At 36.4% G+C, this 22,403-nt stretch overlaps 1 protein-coding gene across 1 annotated transcript in view; it reads left to right on the top strand.

The window, feature by feature from the left end:
• CDH9 (cadherin 9) overlaps positions 1-22,403 on the top strand; it is a 162,279-nt gene that overhangs the window by 117,721 nt on the left and 22,155 nt on the right. The window contains exons 6-8 of the mRNA XM_034411935.3: positions 5,768-5,955; positions 11,793-12,046; positions 21,351-21,487. Coding sequence (XP_034267826.1) covers positions 5,768-5,955; positions 11,793-12,046; positions 21,351-21,487 — 579 coding nt within the window. The remainder of the gene's footprint in view (positions 1-5,767; positions 5,956-11,792; positions 12,047-21,350; positions 21,488-22,403) is intronic.

Here is a 22,403-nt window from a genome sequence, read left to right as displayed (position 1 = left end):
CTGTCTGATGGGCTATAGTTGACCTTACTATGATTTTTGAGTAGTCTACGTGCAAAGTTAACTTGGAAAATAAGCCAGGCATATTTTTGTGTTTGCAGATTATTTTCATCATGCTTTTTCTCTATTTCTATCAAATGTTTTAATTGCTGAAAGAAATTTAGCTCAGCAGTGAAAAGATTTCATAGATATGGAGGAAAAATGATAAAACACGTATCCAAATTATCTAATTCCTTATTTTCAAGAGCATTAGAACAAGTTTAACTTAAAATAAAATAGATACAGAAGAGAATCAGAAGAAAAGTTCAGTTCAACAATATGAATATCTCCTTACCCTTTTCTCTTAGAACATTTTTGTTCAGTCTGTCCAAGGAAACAAGTTCAGTCTGTCCAAAGAGAACAAACAAAAGTAAATTATACTTAGCAAACTATAGTGGTTGCTAAATTAAATCATACCACACCAGAACTTAATGACCATGATTTCTTCTTTATTGTATTATGATAATTTATATGGATGTGTATATCACAGAAAATGGCTGGGATTACCCATCACTCTTGAGTCACAGTATGCTTAATGATGGTTTATTGAATAAAGATAATTGGCTGGAATTTCACAAAATGCTAAATCATAAACCACAATATAGGAACCACAATGTCTGGCTCCATCCAAAATACTAAGCCAAGCCAATTACCTTGGTGAGTGAAGAAAAAAAATGAACTTTCATTTTGATAGTCTGATAGATGTGACATGATGCCATGATACAAATGACTTGAATTTGCATCATTTGTGAAGTGACATCGTTACAGACATCATAGTTCCCTCTCCCACTCCCCTACGAAGCAACTGACTGTTAAATTTCTTCATACAAATGCCTTTGGCATCTATCAGCTGCAAAAAGTATACTGTAAGTGAACAGAAATTGGCAAAATTGTAGTGAACAACAGAAGCAATGTATATATGTGGTTATTTGGAAAAAAGCCATTTGCTTCTGTAACAGAAAAATGCTGACAACAGACTTTTTTTCCTAGTGCATATCTGATGTACTGAAAACTGGTAATTGGTACCTTGTATGCTAATTTAATCTCCTCCAAAAGCAGTATTTCTCAACCATGTCAACTTTAAGGTGTCTGGACTTCCAGTTTCCAGAATTCCTCAGGCAGCATGCTCGCTGAGAATTGTGAGACTTGAAGTCCACATATCTTAAAGTTGAGAAATATTACCCTATGGAAAGTTCTTTTCCCATACATAATATATTTATATTTATAATGGTTTTTATATCTCTATTTTTATTATATTATTATCCACATAGAGCAGTAGTAAAATCCAAAAAATCTTACTACCGATTCTGTGGGCGTGGCTTGGTGGGCGTGGCAGGGGAAGGATACTGCAAAATCCCCATTCCCGACCCACTCGGGGGCCAGCCAGAAGTGGTATTTGCCAGTTTTCTGAACTACTCAAAATTTCCGCTACTGATTTTCCGAACTGGTCAAAATTTCCACTACTGGTTCTCCAGAACCTGTCAGAACCTACTGGATTTCACCCCTGACCTGGAGTCACCCTAAACAGTGAAATGGGTGGTATACAAATTTATTTATTAAATAAATACATACTATCCTGTTAAATGCTGTTATAGAATATGCATAATATTTAGAATAAATTGTTCATTTTATTTTGGGAAGAGGGGAAGAACAGAGTCACTTTTCTTTTAAAAAGACAAAAATCTGTCTTTTGGTGCATCAACATTTCATCAGATTTTCTTGAAGACAGCATGTTCAGTATTTGCCAACATTGATTGAAGGCTGTTTAAGTTTAATCCTTGCCCATTGAAATTCAAACTCAAAAACCTGAACGGTGATTACAATAGTTTAAACTGTCATTCATTCAGTATGTGAGCACAAGTTTAATTAAATTTCTGGTGCAAATATATGTAGAAAAATACGGATTGAGGATTCCTATTTATTTTTTTAGCATTCATTAAATTATTCTGCTGTATCTGATAAGTGGCAGTAATTCAGTGTGTATTTACTGCGGGACAGTTTACACTCAGTATGACTTATTTCTGAATAAGCTTTTTCTTTTTTTTTATAAAGTTGGTGCAAGACTTGTACATTAGACAGAATGTGGTGGCAGACTAAAATGATAGAATTCAAACTTACTGCAGTTTTGGCTGCATGTGGGTGATGGGACTCTTATTTCAAGAAAACAATTTCAATGTACAAATGAACATTCGTTTACAACTTGGAATGTCACTACAAAATTAATTAGTCAAGCCTGTAACCATCAGTTAGACTTTAGGATATTGGAAGGAAATTTGTGTGAGTGTTTCTATGGATGGTGTGGGAGGAAAGATTTAAAATAATGGATGACCGATAATAATAATAATAAATATTTGTAGCATAATTAAAGTCTGCAAAGTCTTTAGTTTTTCAGACTTTTGCTCTCCTCCACCTAATGCGTAGAATAAGTCTCTGTCTGATTGCATCAATGTAAATTGTTTGGTAAGAGAACAGAGAGTCTTTGGTGACTTTTAAATGTCTTTCCTATGTTTTAAAGACAAACCCTAAAGACAACTTTAGGCCTCAAGTACTTGTGCAATAAATTCCTCGTGGACCTGCCCTTTATGACAGTTCAACAGCTTCTTAATAATCAGAAAAGTACACAGCAATTTATTACTTCTGTTGACTTTGAACACCATATCTGAAATTGTCAAAAATAGAAATAGGCAAGCTGGAATCCAAGAATTTAAACTTCCATCATCTCTTGCCACCATAATCAATTATATAAGTTTGTAATACTTATGGTATAAAATAAGCTTTATTGCCTCTTGTGGTATTACTTCCAAGCAGGACATACTTTTTTTTTTTTTTTTTGCTGCAGTTTTAGAAGGAGCCCCAGTGTCTAGCTAACAAAGTTTCTTAAATGAAAAGGATATAATAATCAAGATATATAAAGTCAGACCTTTGATCCATCTACCTGAGAATAGTTTACACTAATTTTCAAAGGTTTTAGAGAGAATCTTCTGAAATCCTGCTTAGAAATGCCAAAAGATTCAACAAAATCCTTTATCATTGAGTTATATAATAAAAAAAACAGAAATATTTTTCTTCTATGACAACAAATGCAGTGTTTACTGTCTGTATTGTGGATCAAAGTCTCCAGGTTGTTTATAAAAAAGAATAAGGAGAGACACAGATACAGGTAGTCCTTGACTTACAACCACAATTCAGACCCGAATTTTGATGGAAATTTGAGTCACCATGTGACTGGAATCAATTTTACAACTATTTTTACAGTGATCATGCAGTTGTCAAGCAAATCATGTGGATGTAAAATGAATCATGTGGTCATAATAAATAATAAAATGGGTGTTTTTTGGTGGAGAGTACAATCACATGACCATGGGATGCTGCAACCTGTCGTAAATATGAGCTGGTGGCCAAGCACCCAAAGTGTGATATTGTAAGCTTGCAGGTGGTACAGCAGTCACAATTTGAAGATTGGTCGTAAGTAACTTGTTTTTAACCAATGGTGGGTTTCAAAAATTTTTACTACCGGTTCTGTGGGCGTGTCTTGGTGGGCATGGCATGGCTTGGTGGGCGTGTCTTGGTGGGCGTGGCAGGGGAAGGATACTGTAAAATCTCCATTCCCTCACCACTCCAGGAGAAGGTAACTGCAAAATACCCATTTCTTCCTGATAAGCTGGGACTTGGGGGGCAGAGAATAGATGGGGATGGGACCAGTCAGAATTTTTACTACCGATTCTCTGAACTACTCAAAATTTCCGCTACTGGTTTTCCAGAACTGGTCAGAACCTGCTGAAACCCACCTCTGTTCTTAACTCTGTTATAATTTCAAACGTTTGTTAAGTGACCAGTCATAAATTAAGGACTACCTGTAATGAATTTCCATGCAAGCATTAGAGTCCTTTATCCCAACATTGCAAGCAAGTAATCAGTTTCTAAAAGGGTCCAGATTCTATGTTGGTATCTTGAAAAATCTTCCTTCAAATGAGACTATTAGTTTAAGAAGTAGCTACCGTATTATCTATTCACCAACTTTTGTGTAGTCACATTTGGCAAAGCATCCACATAAATCTATGTAACACACTGATATAAATAACTTCATTTATAAATAGCTTTCGTTAGTCACTTAATTTTTTTTAATATCACCTTTCAACCCAGAAGTAGCCTCAAGATACTTTCCTTATGATACTATTATGCTATATTACAGTATACAGTAATTAGTCATCCAGTTAAAATGTGCAGTTAAAATTATTCCATTCTTGTGTGTAATTAAAATTAGCTATTGAAAATAAGCAGGAGCTCCCAATAGCCAATATCAGCAAGTAAGCCAACCTTTTAACTGGATTAAGAAATGTAAGTATTGGTGTTTTGTTTTTCAAAGCTTCCTAAAGCAAGGAGGAGAGAGTTCCTTTACTCTAGAGTTTCACAGAAAGATAATTAATTTGGGAAGACTTGGACCTTGAGTGTTTTCACTGTTAATCCATAATAGCTCATAATACAGAAGTGGTTTACCTGTCAGTTTTCTAAGTAATATACCCATAGCAAACAGAACTATGAGGCAGGTAGATTCCTCAAAGAACAGTTTTATTTGGAGAGATCATATTGGCACAGACTGGTAAAAACCAACTCTGAGAGTTTTCGCAGTTTTCACCTAATTAAAAAGTAAAAGTTTCCCTTTCCCCCAAACAATAAGTCACATTATTCAATCTAGCTGCTAAGCCAGTTGCTAGATAATATCACTTCTTCTCTCCGCATCCACCTGTGTTGGAACATCCTTGGTTCCCAAGAGAAACTGTTTTGTCTTGGCTACAAAACCCCAGCTATCTCTATTCCCCCCCATCCCTATCCCTCAGCTCCAGTGTGTCAACACTGAATCCTCAAAAATGGTCTCAGTCGGGCCAGCTTCAGAGTTGACATTACCATTGCCACCTTCTTCCATATTTCTTTAGCCCCCTTGCCCTAGTATACCTTGATGGTATACTAATCAATAGCCAGATTTTACCTCGCTTGGTTTTTCAAGAACCTTCATCTAGATGCCACCAAGTTTTCTTTAAGGTGTTCAACGTGACAGTCCAGCTTGCTCTTTAAATGTTACAATGTCTACAATACAGTCATTCGCTTGTTTATTTGTTTATTATTTAATTGCTATAGCAAGTGGTTGTGGGCTGGCAGGATACTACTTTTACCCTCAAAATGCCCTCCCTCCAAATGTGCCAGTCTTATTAAAATTCTTTGAAACTTGCTCTGAAAATTATAACAGATGTCGTGCCTCAACAACCCTCTGGAGTCATTTCAATTTTAGCTTCAGGCAAATTTCGGTGACATTTTTATCCCAAGACTGACTACTTTGCAATCTGTTATAAACTTTAAAAATTAATACACATTGACTTTAGAAATTATATTTCAATAGATACACCTGTATACTTTCCAGGGACACTGGATTGGGCCATTAGTACTGCTAAGTATCTACTGTTTACACCTATAATCTAAAACTTATAGGTAACAGATCAAAGAAGATTGTATTCCATCAGCATTCTATTTTCTTTTATAATGTTTATTTCTCCAGTATTAGCTCTGTGTTCAAATTTGCTGGGTTTTATATTTTTCTTGTACTCAGTGAGAAGCTGAGCAACTTGTTTCTGTTGAATTTTTAAAGTCATTTATATAGTTGAATACCTAGGTGCACATCTATATATACACACATAGACACTTATGCTTCTAATTTATTATTATTATTATTTTCCAGGCACATATCAGTTTAGCTCTCTAGAGTCTGCACCGCTTGGGACTTCACTTGGCAGAATAAAAGCCAATGACCCCGATGTGGGTGAAAATGCTGCAATTGAGTACAGCATTGCTGCCGGCGATGGATCTGACATGTTTGATATCATCACTGACAAGGACACACAAGAAGGGATTTTAACAGTCAAAAAGGTTTATTTTCCTCTTTGTCTTTTATTGGACTTGGCACTTCAGGTTTTAGATTTCCTTTTCCAGCTGGAGGATGGATCAGATTTCATGAAAGGTCAACTCCAGAGAAACTAGCAGGTGTTAAGCTTCAAACCAACCTTCCTTCCTTCCTTCCTTCCTTCCTTCCTTCCTTCCTTCCTTCCTTCCTTCCTTCCTTCCTTCCTTCCTTCCTTCCTTCTGTTCTTGCCTGTCAGATGCATTGAAATTTGTGGGCATGTAACTTTAGAAGTATTAATGTGAAAGTTCTATTGAACATGTAAAAGAAGTTAAGGTAATTTTGCAAGGGGTATATAACAATTTGCTGTGGCCAACTCATCACAGCCAACTCACAGGGCAACTCACAGGGCCAAGAGTTACACTAATATCAAAGAAATGATGGAATTGAATCATTAAAAGAGGGAGAAAATGAAATGTGAATGACAAAAATTAAAATATGTTTTTATTTATTTGAAATAATTAAATTGAATTGTTAAATTGTCCTGCAGCGAGTGGTCCATGGCAAGTTGACCGTGGTGAGTTGGCTACAGGGAGTTGACCATGGCAAGTTGGCTGTAGTGAGTTGGCCACAGCGAGTGGACTGTAGCGAGTTGTCCCATTCTAATTTGCAAGCTGGCTGGCTAGCTGAAGTCTACTATTTCCCTTCTAAAGGCTGGAAATACCCAACTGTTTATGTGGTATCCTGAAAATAGGATGCAAAGGAAGTCCAGTTTCTAATGAGGTATTTGTCCAGAGATCCCTACTGGATATTTCCCTCTCTCCCTGCCTGGCCTTATAGCACTTATTTCATTGAGTTCTATAAAGATAAATAAAAACAGGAAAAATATGATACAATTCTTGTCAGGAGCACTTGGGTTCTGAAGTTTCCACTTGAGATATTATTATGATAGAATCTGAAAACTCGTGACTTTTTGAAATGTCTTTTTATGGTGTCCACCATACATTATGTCAGCTCTGTTTAAGTAAATGGGGAAATCAGCTGCAGGCCAAAAAAAATTTATTGGATAAATTAGAGTTCCAATAAGGAATTGCTGGCTCTAGGCATCTGCTTCACATATCTCTTGATGGCCCATCTACCAGTAGCAGATGGTCTCTGCCCAGAAATCATCTTTAAAAAGAGAGAAAATCTGTCTGTATGCTGATCTGCAAATACATATATCTGTTATCCCTAGTGTCAAAGGGTAGTGAATAGGAACAATATGCACCTGGAATGATGAATATATGTGTGTTTATGCATAAATTACATAAATATTATAAAATGTGGATGCTTTCTTCTGTGAAACCAGTACAGTTTAGTAGTTCACTAGTAGTCCAAATCAAGATTGGTATTACTTCTAGGCTAGATTAACAGAAATAAGAACTATGAAAGAGTTAATTAACAGAATATTTTTCTTGTTGACATATCTTCTTTTCCCATCTCTCTCATATTATTAATCAGGACAATACTGCAGTATAACAAACCAGGATAGCATTATAACAGCATGAAAATGGTATGAGAGCTTTCTCTCTTCATGTAATTTTAGTTTCAATCATGTCTTTCATATGAATTAGGTCCCTCAACAAAAAGCCTGAATAGATAATTTTAGTAGAGAAAATTATCCTTTTTATCTTCATCAGGTCTTTTGTGGAGGGGCAGATTTATATTGGTGGAGACTTTTCCATTTTTAATTCCCTACAATTTGTCATCTTACCTAAGGTAGGCTTCAAGATAATTTAAACCAGAGGCAGGCAATCTGTCTTCCTGATATTTTGGTTTCTCACAGTTCTTTGCTATTAGTAATAATCAACAGACTGATGGAAGTTAATGTTCAAAGTATCTGCAAAGAATTAGATTGACTATTTCTTATTAAAGTGTGGTTAATTCAAAGAATTCAAAGTTGGCTGAGCACCAAAGAATTGAGGCCTTTGAACTATAGTGCTGGAGAAGACTCCTGCAAGTCCTTTGGACTGCAAGGTGATCAAACTGGTCAGTCCTAGAGGAGATCAAACCTGACTGCTCTTTAGAAGGCAGATCCTGAAGATGAAACTCAAATATTTTGGCCACCTAATGAGAAGGAAGGACTCACTGGAGAAGAGCCTAATGCTGGGAAAGCTTGAGGGCAAAAGAAGAAGGGGATGACAGAGAACAAGGTGGCTGGATGGAGTCACTGCAGCAGTAGGCATGATCTTAAATGGACTCAAGAGGATGGTAGAGGACAGGAAGGCCTGGAGGAACATGGGTCGGATGTCACGATGGGTCGGACACAACTTCACAACTAACAACAAAATTCAAAGAAGCCTGAAACAGAAACCATGGTTTACATTGAACTTAGTTTTCATTAGCTACAAATGAACCTGGGGGGACTAATTCAGTCCATAGGTCAGATGTAAGAAATCACTTTTATTTTCATTCAAAATTTATCCCAATTCATTACCACATCCCAAAGAAGCAACACAGATAATATTTGTATATATAAACTTTGGATACTTCCACACAGCCTTAGAGCTATTCCTACAACCAGTGATTGCCCTAACAACGGCTGTTGCAGGAATATGCTTCATCAGAGGTGTCAAACTGGCGACCCACAGGCCAGATGCTTCATGCATAGGCCATGCCCATGCCAGCTCCATGAAGGGAAAAAACATTGCAAAAGTCACGTGAGGGCAACGTGATGCTGCATGTTTGATACCCATGTAGTTCATTAAAACTTTAATTAGAACTCTTGACATGTGTTGCCTACTTTGTTTATTCACAGGGAGATAAAAGGCAGGGGAAATCCAACTGTTGTGGCTGGTAAAAGATTCTGTAGCTATGTGCAAGGACACTGTTAAGGTGTTAGGCTAGGCCCAAGGAGAGCTGGGTTCAAAGTTCAGCCATTGGAGCTCCCTGATTTATTTTCTTTAAACTTTCTTTCTTTCTTTCTTTTTAGGATATCTACAATCCAACTACTAGTCCTTTTAACCCATTAACTCTTTCTCCATAAATTCGTTTTGAACTTCCATCCTCCATCCTTTTCTTGACATGACCAAATAATCCCGATGAATATAATTCCCTTTTGTATGCAGCACCACATTCATTCAGTACCCAGTCATTCTTGATTAGTCTTTTTGTTTCTTATTTCTTAGGTACCAAAGTCCCATTATCACTCCAGTACATTTCACTTGTTTCCATTGCCATTCTTCTCCTCAGGATTCATTTTTGGCCCTACCGAACAAGGATCTGCCTTATATTCAATATTTCTCATCATTCTTGTAACCTTCAATAATTGTCTCAGTCTTTCTTATAAACCAACCAGTCATGCTTTTAATTTGCATCCATTCCTTTACCATGTCTGCATGTGAAAAGATTTGCACTTAAACCATGCATTCAAAACAAGTGAACCATTTTCGAAGAAGTTAATCATCAAAAATCAGTATCCTGATGCATTGTTGGTTCTTCAAATGGCCCATTTATTTATTTTTTTCTATATGGTCTTGCCTCATCCCCAGCTAGCTTTTTTTGCCACCTAACAAAATATTTTCTTCCTGTTCTGCATTAATTTAAAATCTTGCCCAATTTCTCTTCCCCCAAGTCATCGCTGCTTCTTACATTATTACAATTCTCTGTAATGTAATATAAAAGTATCACTAATCTATGGTTTCCTATTTTTCTCATACATACACAACAGTCTGTTTGGCAACAGTTCCTACTTCCTGAATTATTTCTTCCAAATTTAACCTACATCTTCATTTTCATGCTATGATTTATTAGTTCCATTTCAGAAGATTCAACCACCTCAGTATCAGTCTGTTTTATGTTTCCATTTTCTCTTGGTTTCAGTGTGATAAAACTTTTCTATTATCTTTCTTTTAGTGCATCCATCAGTTCATACTATTTATCATTTATTCCCTTTATATTCCAAGTCATAGTCTTCCATATGATATGGCCATTCCTAAATGGCCTGTGGATATTGACTTCTGTTGCCCATCATGACTTTGATCAATCAAGGCTTTCACATAAAACTTTTTAGAAGTATTGCCCTTACTTATACATGTATTATATGGCACATTTCCTGCTAACCGAATAGTAATATTTTCAAATCTCAGTCCATTATAGCCAGTATGTCTTATTGCAACGAAGTTCAGTTTTACCCCAAGCATGCCTCCATGCATTTAATTTATACATCCCACAATCAGCTACAAGATGTTTGTCTTATTCAGTATGAGCTATGATAGTTAACCATGAAAGCCAATATACAGTTGCCCATATTTCACCTGTTTACTAACAGTTGCCCATATTTCACCTGTCTACTAACATGTACTCTTCAGCATCTAGTGCTTTGTTTTTTAAATTTAAGCTTGTAAAAAAAAAAAGTCTGTTACTTATATTGCAGTATATCCTTAGAGAAACTGCTGAGTCGAGATTAATTTGAAATGATTTTTGAAAGATTTATACCAAAGAAGAACAATTTCTGGCCGACCTACATTTAGCATTCATTTTTGAAGGACTCCTTTGGAATAAGTGTAATTCTGATTTACCCAAACCAACAGCAATTTAACCATTGATCTCAGCGAGATGCAGATTGAACCTAATGATTCATGCCAAATGTAGCATGTTTCAGCACTTTTGAAATGAAACACTGATTTGTATTGATTGATAGAATGAGCCCAGAATGATATAGCATTGCAACAGACAAAGTTCAATAGATAAAAAAAAGAAGTAACTGCATTGTTTCAAAGTTCTAAATGCAATCACAAACTCCCTTCTGTTGTTTTCAATGGAACTGATTGTTGAAATAACTATACAAATTGTGTATGAGCTTGGGATGCTCATGTATATGTAAAAACTTTCTATGGTGTGTTATCTCACTGATTCATACTGACACTTGAAAGACAAGACCATTGAAATTTGGTTGTACACGAACCAACACTTCCTATCTGAAAATAGAATATGATTCACTGCTCTGCTTTGAAATTTGAGGCATGACATCTTTTTTAATAGTATTAGCTGCCAGTAATAGAATAACCCAAAACTGGGATGAAATAGAATGTTAATTTATAAGAGTTTCATTTTCCATGTTATTTTTTATACTAAAACTCAGTAAGTATTTTCTTATTGAAAGGAGCAATTTTTCAAATGAATTTTTCAAATTATTTTTCTAACCATATTGACACACACTAAAAATAAAAGACTATTAAAGTACTGGATGTTTAAATTATATCAAGTATTTATCAAGTTGTTTAACAAAAAACCTGGAAAAGCATTTGCGGAATGCTAAAAGGATACCATTAAAATCATTTTAAAAAAATCATTCAATTGATGGAAGATACACGATTGAATACAGAAAATATAAACATAGGTATTTGAAAAAGCTATTAAGAATGTAATCCTAAGTAAAACTCAGTGAGTTCAGTGAAACAGACAAATATATCCAACAGCTGTCAGTTTCAAGTTCTAATTTCCATTTCTTAAGTTTTTGTGTTTAAACAAATGAATTTTTCCTGGTTCATTAAACCTTACAAGATTTCCACAAGCTTCCTTTTCCCAAGATCTCATATGTCGTAGTTTGAAATCTCTTAAAATGGTTTATTTGAACTGACATTCATGACAGTTACTGTCAGATGGTGACATGATTGATGCTGTGAGATTTGGCCTAATTTTAAATTGACTTTAATTTAGGGCATTACAGCGCTAACTGCTGGTGTATAGAACTGCAGCGCAATTCAGAAGACAGGTTTTCAAAAAATGCTTATTTATTTATTTATTTATTTAAAAAAGTACTTAGGTAATTATTATTATTTTTTCTCCCTTTCTCTCTTCCTTGCCTTCCATATTTGGATGCAAGCAATTAGATTTTGAAAAGAAGAATCAATATAACCTAAAAGTAGAAGCGACTAACATTCATCCCGACCCACGATTTTTCTACTTGGGACCATTTAGAGATTCAGCTTTGGTCAAAGTTTACGTGGAAGACGTCGATGAGCCACCTGTTTTTAATTTACCATCTCATTTAATAGAAGTTGATGAAGATGTCAGAGAAGGCAGTATCATTGGGCAAGTGATAGCCCAGGATCCAGATGCAACGAAGAACCTCATCAAGTAAGTTATCTTCCAGAAAAGACTACATTGAAAGTATGTGATCTTGCCTATAATGTGCTTCAGAGTTTAGCAACTTTAATATTTAATATTGACAATAAGATTATTAAACATAATTGGTGGTGCTTATTAATCTCATTAAGGACAGATTTGCATTCCTACTACTGGTAGCCTTAGACTTTAACATTATATATTATATTAATATCCAAGTCTGGACCCACCACAATTTTCAAAGTTCAACTTCTGTTCATGTTGTCTGGGTTACTAGAATGTAGTATTCAAAAGTAATTGGAAGGCAACTGGCTGAAAAAGGTGATGTTTCTCTTCAGAAACTAGTTCTCAGTCTAGCTTGTTCAAATCCAATATGATTTAGCAAGTAATTTTGAGCCTCTCGCAAATTTTCAACCTAACCATTCTTGCAGGGTCATTGAAAAAATAAATGAAGGAAGTTCCTCACCCCACACCACTCTAATTTCTTAGGGAAGAACTATAAGTATAATTACTTATTTAAATTACTTACTACATTTAAACAAAATAAAGAGATTTTAGCAAAAGATTCATGCTAACTTCAGTCCATATTGTGCTTGTACTAGTACTTGGCCCAAAGTAGTTAATAACTAAAATAATTATTGACTGCAGTGGAGGGTCAATAAAACTGTTTTGGTATAATAGAGTTGTGACTAAATAAATGTTACTTTGCTACAGCTTTGCATCACTTTGAAATCAACTCCATTCCCAACTAATCTGACACTATCATCTGTTTGTGGGAGAGGAGCTAGTTCAGTGGTGAAATGTAAAATTTGTTAATACTGGTTCTGTGGACGTGGCTTGGTGGGGGCGGGTTAATATGACTGAGGGGGTGTGGCCAACTTTTTTTTTTTAACTTTTAAAACCATTTTTTTCTACAACTTCTTCAGCTGAAGAGGTTGTAAAAAAATGCTTTTAAAAGCCTCTGACAATCCCAGCTGAGTTGCCTGATCGGCAGAGGCTTTCTTTTTTTTTAAAAAAAGCCTCTGATGATCCCAGCTGACTTGCTTGATCAGCAGGAGCTTTTTTTTTGTTAAGCCTCTGATTATCCCAGCTTAGCCACGCGATCATCAGAGGCTTTTTTTTTTACTTTTAAAAGCATTTTTTCGGCCAAAGAGGTTGTAGAAAAAATGCTTTTAAAAATTAAAAAAGCCTCTGATGATTGCGCGGCTCAGCTGGGCAATGGGGGGGCAGGGATTTTTGCTACTGGTTCTCCGAACCACCCGCCTCCTTCGCTACCAGATCGGGCAATCCGGTCTGAACCGGGAGCATTTCACCCCTGAGCTAGTTCCTCTCCCAATCCTGCTTCTACTCCTGTTTATTGGAAGCAGCATCATGGCCATAGTTTTCATTTGATCTGTGTAGTTCTCAATAACATCATTGGACAATTTTTCCACTAGTCATTACTCTTCTCTTCTGTCAACTCATGTCATCTCTCTTGTCTCCTGAAATTAAAGCCAGCCATTGCTTCACTGCTCCTTCAAAACTTCAGCATTCTCTTCTTGGACTTCCTCTCCTCCTTGACCCAAGCCAGCTTCTGTAGTAATATGCAACAAAAAGCTATATATTGGATTCAAATTTACGATTCGATTAAAAACAAATTAATACACAATTCAGACCAGAGGTTTTTATTTTAAGGATTTTGGATAAAATGCTGGAAATAGTACTATTGCTATATATAATAACAGTAGCACGACTTTTGTATACTCAATTCTGGGACACCTACACCTAGTAAAGGTGATGGAACTGGCAAATAGCACTAAATTATCAGCTCTTCTAAGAGAAATGTCACTGAAGAAAGTCATTTACAATTGGAAGCTTTTGTGGATTTTTTTGCAGGAAATGGGGGGGGGAAGCTATGACATAGGAAGTTGATTATTGTTAAAACTTACTAATTTTTTTGAGACAATGGACATTACAGTATGCAACAGTCCATTTAGTGACTGTTCAAAATTACAATGGCAATGAAAAAAGTGACCTGACTCTTTTTCACACTTATGACCATTGTAGCGTCTCCATGGTCATGTGATCAACATTTAGATGCTTGGCAACTGACTCATATTTATGGTGGTTGCAGTGTCCCGGGGTCATGTAATCAACATTTGAGACCTTCTGACCATCATAGTCAATGGGAAAGTCAGATTCACTCAGTGGTGGGATTCAAATAATTTAACAACCGGTTCTCTGCCCTAATGACCAGCTGGGTGGGCATGGTCACGGTGGGCATGGCCAGGAGGTTTGACAGGCAGCACTCGGCCTCCTGCACCTCCCTAGGAGCAAAAACGGACTGCGTGGGGGCTCTGTCCCCCCACGCCCTGATTGGGGTCTAGTAGGCCTTCCTGCAGTCTCCTGTGAGCAAAAATGGACCGGGAGGGCGTGCCGCACCCCAACACCCCATTTTGGGCCTAATAGGCCTCCCTGCAGCCTCCTGGGAGGAAAAATGGGCCACGGAGGGGACGCCGCAAACACACACCCGTGCCCCATTTTGGGCCTAGTAGGCCTCCCTGCACTTACCTGGGAGCCAAATGGGATACGGGGGGACTTCTGGAAGGGATGGGAAGGGGAGGGGCCAGCCAGCAATTTAACAACCGGTTCGGCCAAAGTGGTATGAACTGATTGAATCCCACTACTGGATTCACTTAATCATTTTAGTAACAACTGCAGTAATTCATTTAACAACTGTGGTAAGAAAGTTTGCAAAATGGGGCAAAACTCTCTTAACAAAAGTCTCACTTAGTAACAGAAAATTTAGGGTCAATTGTGGTCATAAGTCAAGGACTACCTATATAGAGTTAAAGTAAGGGTTGAATTTTAAAAGCTTTTTATATCCGCGGAAGAAGTTGGAAGTCATTTATATATATATTGTGTACCTTTTTTCAGACACCCCCCCTTTCCCTATTATTTATCTTTCATACTATTTGTTAGCTTTTGTTAGTTTTTATTTGTATATTTTCTGAAAAAAATACAAATATGAACATATGAAAAAAGGTATTGAGTAAAACACATGATGGTAAAATCACCATTCAATCCTTTGACTTCACACTTCCCAGGGGTCTTTAAATGCATCAGAGAAATGGTGGCAAGACAACCAGAAAACCTATGGAAGATTTTTATTACTTTTATTCTGCATTTTTTTATAATAATATAGTTTCACTTCACAGTATGCATTCAGTTTTTATTCCATCTATCAGAATAAATGCACACGTACACACGCTGAAAAGTATGGAGGAAGGCATTAGCAATTTATTTTGTTTCAGGTTGGTGGAAGGAATTGAAATGATTTTTTTTTATTACACTTTGTGAAGCATAACACTGATTGGATAATTCATTATTATTTATCTGTTCTTAGATTTAGAGGGCTGTTCAACTCTGAAATGACTCTGGGTAGCCCATGTAGTTAAAAACAAAAATTAAAAGAGAAAAAGACATGGTATAATAAAGAAAAAAAATGTGTTGTTAGACTTAGACTTATAGTTAGAATAACTTTATTGTCACTTTGAATGTACACAAATCGGCATACATTAAAATGAAATTTCATTGCATACAGCTCTCAAAGGGTCACCACCTCCAATATCCACTACATAAACATGACAAAATAAATAAATACAAAATTATGCATATACCAACACATATTGTATGACACAGAATAACAACATGGTCTAGTTCGGATGTATACATCCGAGAAAGGCAAGAAAACAAATCTTGTGAGTTTACCAGATGGATGGTGTAGGAAACAAAACTGTTACAGAATCTGGTAGTCCAGTTAGAAATACTTCGGAACTTCCTCCCAGATGGGAGCAACAGAAACAGATTGTAAAATGGGTGTGTGAGGTCTCTAACAATGCTTTCAGCTCTAAGCACATAGTGCTTATAAGCAGTATCCTGAATAATAGGAAGTGAGCTTCCTATAATCTTCTCGGCTGTCCTTATCACTCTTTGTATGGACTTTCTATCTGAGGCACTGCTGCCACCAAAGGAAAAAGGGATGCAGTTTGTTAAAACACTCTCAATTGTGCCTCTGTAAAAAGTGGCCAGGACAGCTGTAGAAAGATCTGTTCTCCTCATCCGATGCAGGAAATGCAGATGCTGGTTTGTATGCTTCACTAAGGATGACTTGTGGAGAGACCAATTCAGATTGTTAATTATCTGCATCCCCAGATACTTAAAATGGTTGACCACCTCTACAGCTGCATTCTTGATACTGAGTGGAGTATGACTATGCTGACTGTTTCAAAAATCTACAATGATCTCCTTGGTTTTATTAACATTTAGAACCAGGTTATTTTTATTGCACCAGTCCACCAGATCCTTCCCCTCTTTCCTATAAGCATCTTCATTGTCATCCCGGATAACACCATCCACTGTCGTGCCATCCACATACTTCACAATTTGATTCATAGCAGATTTGGCACAGTAGTCGTGGGTCATCAAGGTGAACAGTAGCGGACATACGGCACATCCCTGTGGGGAACCCGTACTCAAGGAGATGGAGTTGGGAACTTTTCTTCCAATGCGCACAAACTGATGTCTATCAAATAATGTTTTCCCCATTATTCTATTGGTTAGCTATATAGGTAAAGCAAAAAAAGTTGATTTTGAAAATAGACAGCTGTGAATCAAATTCAGATCCCACCCCCCCAGGGGTTGGGGACGAAAACACTGGTAATGTGGAACACATGAAAGTTCTGTCAATTGGTTTTATAGTTTCTCTGCAAAAGAGGCTTTGGTTTATCTCATTCACAGGATGTTTAAGAATTTATTTTTGTGCCTAATTCATTCTCTCAAGGTGGCAGAGGGTGCAAAGGTTTTCATTTTTTTCTGCCATATGTATTGCTATTCCTTTGCACTGATATGTCAAGCCTTCTTATGATGAGTTTGCAAATGTTACCTTACTCTGTGGGGAAAAAAATTAGGGAGACTTGGAATGGGACAACTTAATGGCTACATGGCTTAGGCAGGACCATCTTCTGCCATCCTCCCATTGTCCTGTGCGCTCTCACAGAGCAGTCCTCCTCAGGGTGCCGTCAGTCAGATAATGTTCGCTGGCGGCCCCCAGGGGGAGAGCGTTCTCTGTGGGAACACCGACCCTCTGGAACGGTTTGCCCACCGGGCTTAGGACAGCCCCCGACCTCCTCTCCTTCCGCCGCGAACTGAAGACGTGGCTTTTTCATCAAATGGACTGACCCGTTGAGGGGGTTTTTACATTGTAATAATTTTAATTAATTTTAATTGGATTTTAATTTATATTTAATTCATATTGTTGAATTTTTATCTTGTAAGCCGCCCTGAATCCTTCGGGAGAAGGGCGGCATATAAATTGCAATAAAAATAAATAAATAAAATAAATAATGCAGCCAACTAGCCACAGCCAACTCGCCATGGCCAACTTGATGCAGCCAACTTACCATGGGACAACTTGCCGTGGCCAATTTACTGCGGGACAACTCGCTGTGGTACAATTCAACAATTCAATTTAAATAATTTAAATAATATTTTAATTTTAGTCATTCACATTTCATTTTGTTCCCCCTTTTGCATTCTTTCTTTAATGATTCTGTTCCACCATTTCTTTGACAATAGTGTGACTCTTGTCCGGCAATGAGTTTGTCCTGTGGCAAGTTGGCCCTGGTGACTTGTCCTGCAGTGAGTTGGCTGCAGCAAATTGACTGTGGCCAGTTGGTGGTGGCAAGTTGGCCATGGTGAGTTGCCCACACTGAGTTGTCTAGACTCATGGTTCTCGATTTTTGATCACTGGTAAAGGATTTCTGACCAGAAAAAAGAACCATCTCCCAGTTTTTGCCTTTGATAGCACAGGTTGGGATTTGTCCAAGTGCTGATTTCAGATAGGTCAAAGATCAGTCTGAATCCAGGTTCTAAGACAAGTTTAATTGCCACCAAAATGAGGTGAGTATTTGACTGCATTCAACTCTGCTTGGATTAAATATGAAGCACAGAAGAATCTTCATTACTACCACCACAAGCCCATCAGGCATAAGAAGTCTTGCAGGAACAATATTTATAGCCGTGACTCATAGTGATTTCCAACCTGCTCTTATGACAGTTTCTAATTGTGATATCCAACCAGTTTGCTCCAAACAGCCCAAGGCTTTTAGCAGTCTAAAACTCTCCATAGTCTTGGTTGTCTTTGTCAGCTGTATGTGAGGATCACATACCCACATAACACCCTTTAAGCTGAATAAGGTAAAATAGCTTCATTCATGAAAAGTAGACAGTTTTCCCCAATGCCCCTTTGGAAATTATGAATCTCATCACCACCAATGCTCTAGCCTATTTAATTTAACAATTGATGTCTCATTTTATTTACGAAGCAATCTGATGCCAACCACAGGTGATCTATATATCTCTGTTTAATTTTGGGTGGAGCAGAAGAACTGTTGGATTGAAAATGAATGCCCTGCAGTATTTCATAATGAATCATAATTATAGTTAATACAAATATACATCACAAACAAGGGACAGTAATGTGAAGGGTAATATTGTGGATTTCAATGTTCTTTAGATCTACTAGATAGTCCTAAAGCTGATTAAATATAATATGACATGACCAAAATTTGGACCATAATTTTCATTGCTATGCAAAGCAATTCTTAAACGAGTTGCACCTGATTTTTAAAAAAAATTCCCATGGCTGTTAGGCAAATAACTGTATTTGCTAAATGAAATGTGCCGCCTTAAGCGAATCTGTCTTCTTACTGTGTTTGTTGGGAAACAAGTGGGAAGATTGCAAATGGTGATCTTATGTTCCTGGAACATGGCATGCATCAGAAATACATGCCAGTTGCCAAGTGCCCAAATTTTGATCCCATGACTGAGGTCATAAGTGCGAAGACCAATCAGAAGTCACTTTTTCAATACTCTTGTTACTTCAAATGCTTACTAAACAAATGGTTGTAAATTGAGAACTACCTGAATGTTATGTATTTGTTAAATGGCAGTGTGCCATATACAGTATGTATGGGAATGCATGTAATGATTCTATATGGTCTACATGTCCATATTGATGAAAGGGGAGAAACCTAGCATCATTTTAATAGCCTGTTTTTTGTTTTCTTAACATTAAATAGGTGTGGGTTTTTGTGTTTAACAGTATATAAACACATTTTAGTTTTGTTTAATTTTTAAGTTGTTATCAGTCACCTTACATTTTTTGGCTTGAAGATTTTAAAATCTTTTCTGCTGCTTAGGTGTTTGAGTTTGTTTTATTTTTTCTTATATCTTTTCTGTTATGTTATGTTTAAGTATGTTGCTGTATGAGTGTATAGAGTTAGATTTCTTTAAAATAGATTGTGTTATATACAATTGCTATATAAATATGTAATTTCTTATAATGCTGCAATTATCCAACAATTATCCAATTGTTATCAAGAAATGTTAACAGTAATATTTTAAAAAGTTTAATATTTTAAAAAAAATAGTCTGCGAAGTGCATAAAGCTTGGAAACGTACTTTAACAATGACAACCATAAGTGGTAAAACAAACAAACAAACAAAAAAGATTTCTTATCAATCACATCTTAGACAAGAATTACTTTATATTGTAGGGTAATGTGCATTGTTTTAATCCACCCCAAATGTGATCCATCAATTCACAGTTTGCTTACTGAAAGATAGAAATTAAACATTGCAAAGAAAGAAACAACTTGGGCAAATGCATTAAAAAAAACACAATTTTCCTCTCTGGGTTCTCAAAACCTCAGGAAATTTCCAGTGGTGAAATCTAAAATTTGTTACATGGGCGTGGCTTGGTGGTGGTGGGGGTAATGTGACTGGGTGGGTGTGGCCAATTTTTTTTTTTTACTTTTAAAACCATTTTTTCTACAACCTCTTCGGTGAAGAGGTCGTAAAAAATGCTTTCAAAAGGCTCTGACGATCCCAGCTGAGTTGCCTGATCAGCAGACGCTTTTTTAAAAAGCCTCTGCCGATCAGGCAACTCAGCTGGGATCGTCAGAGGCATTTAAAAGAAAAAAGGTTTTTTTTTTCTTTTAAAAGCCTTTGACGATCCCAGCTGAGCCGCGTGATTATCAGAGGCTTTTTTTTTTTTACTTTTAAAAGCATTTTTTCGGCCGAAGAGGTTGTAGAAAAAATGCTTTTAAAAGTAAAAAAAAAAGCCTCTGATGATTGTGCGGCTCAGCTGGGCATTGGTGGGGGAGCAGGGATTTTTGCCACCAGTTCTCCAAACCACCCGTCTCCATCGCTACTGGATCAGGCAATCCGGTCCGAACTGGGAACATTTCACCCCTGGAAATTTCCCATTAAAACTGAGCTCCTCACCCTGCAAACGAATTATAGTTGGGTTCTTCAGAATTTAGCATTAATTAGAGTGGAAACTCCGATCACCGAATTGTTTTTTTTTTTTTTAGCACATCTTTTTACTGGTTTTTTTTTTTTTAATTTGATTTGATTTATATGCCGCCCTTCTCCGGAGACTCAGGGCGGCTTACAATGCGTTAAGCAATAGCCTTCATTCTTTTGTATATTTTATACAAAGTCAGCTTATTGCCCCCACAAACTGGGTCCTCATTTCACCTACCTTAGAAAGGATGGAAGGCTGAGTCAACCTTGAGCCTTGGAGAGATTCGAACCAGCAGAAATTGCAGGCAGCTGTGTTAATAACAGGGTGCACTAAACCACTGTACTATCAAGGCTCTTTTGTATGTTGTCATTACAACTGTTTGGGAAGTAAATCAGAATAAGAGAAAGATTTATGAAAAATACAAGTATACATCCTAAACTAGACACTGGCACACTTCTGACATCTAATGGCAGTATCAAAACTGGTATCCATAACAACATTGCATATCATATGGTATTTTGACATGGCTGTATAAGAGTACAAATACAACAGAATGGCTTAGGTTTTTGAAATGCTGGAGTTCTTTCTTTTTTGCTATTTTGTGGAAGTGTACATTTAATTGATACATGAAAATAATAATAAGAAAAACCAGTATTAGATATATTTATGTTGACTTTTCTTCTATTTCCTTGCATTTTCTTCTGTTTTCTGTTTGTTCCAGGAAAAATGCCAAGAGCCATTTGAGTTGAACAGTTAAATAAATTTCTGCAAATCAATCAATAAATACATTTTATTTCTTTTTCCTTAAATTAAAATGGGAACAATCTCCATTGCTAACTCTATACTATTAAATGGATGAACTTTTGTAGCTGTCCAGTATCTTAAGCCTTTCTTAAAACAAAAAAAATCAAAAATCAAAGCAGTGTTGTAATAGAAGATAATAAGATTTATTTTATCATTTGGTAGATATTCTTTGGATCGCCACACTGATTTTGACAGAATATTCAACATCTATTCAGGAAATGGTTCAATATTTGTTTCTAAGACCCTTGATCGAGAAGCAGCCCCATGGCATAACCTCACTGTTGTTGCAACTGAAATTAGTAAGTTGTATGTACGCTATAAAGTCAGTTTGAAAGGAAGAAAAGGAAATGCTATATTGAAAGCTGAAATGTTATCCATGCATTATTATTTATGTGATCTATGACTTTATACCCAGCAACCAAATGTATGTTCCACTATTTTTGCTTATACAACATGACACCCAATACAATTATACTTACAGGTTTTACAAATTCATTTTTAGTACAATATGTATGAAATAAGATATTAGTGCATTTTAAATGCTAATAAAGATGAACAATTTTTAAGGCTACCAAATATGAGTTTCAAAAATCCAGGCTGCAACTAGATGGCAGAACAGACCTACGGAAAACAAATCCTTGCATACTTTTTTTCTTCAAGATATGCTAGATTTGTTTGTTTTGTTAGTTTACCAGTGTAATTTTTTCCGGCATTTGCTAATAATCCTGAAAATGATTTTTAAAAAATAAAATAAGGAAAGTAAGAAAACTGTACATGATATAGCCATAAAATCTAGTGAGAAAATAGGTAATAGTTTTAAACTAGCTTTAACTGGTCTTTTACTGATCAGCGCTAAATAGAGAACATGTAATGATTTTGCTTGACCAAATTATTGTGGCAAACATGGTGAGCAATTTTACTCAACAACTTGCCAGAATGTCCCACCCATCAGTTTTAAATTTAATAGATAGTTTCTCTGATTTATTATAAGCAACCGTCCAGTTTCATTTTACTCATCTGAATTGAAAATACTGAAAATTGAACCAGTGATCTTTTTCTGTAGAGATTCTCCGTCATCCAGATCATTGTTGTCCCAAAGATGCTCTTTCAGGAGGCAACAAAAATTTCTTGTTTTTTCTTTAAAGACATTTCACTTCTCATCTAAGAAGCTTCTTCAGGATAGTGGGGAATGGAAGGATTTATATTCCTTGCAGA

The sequence above is a fragment of the Pantherophis guttatus genome, chromosome 3, assembly GCF_059756535.1.
Source record: "Pantherophis guttatus breed Tessera chromosome 3, ASM5975653v1, whole genome shotgun sequence".
Taxonomy (NCBI): Eukaryota; Metazoa; Chordata; class Lepidosauria; order Squamata; family Colubridae; genus Pantherophis; species Pantherophis guttatus.
Note: the sequence above shows the minus strand (reverse complement) of the source record. Positions and strands in the feature narration are given on the sequence as shown.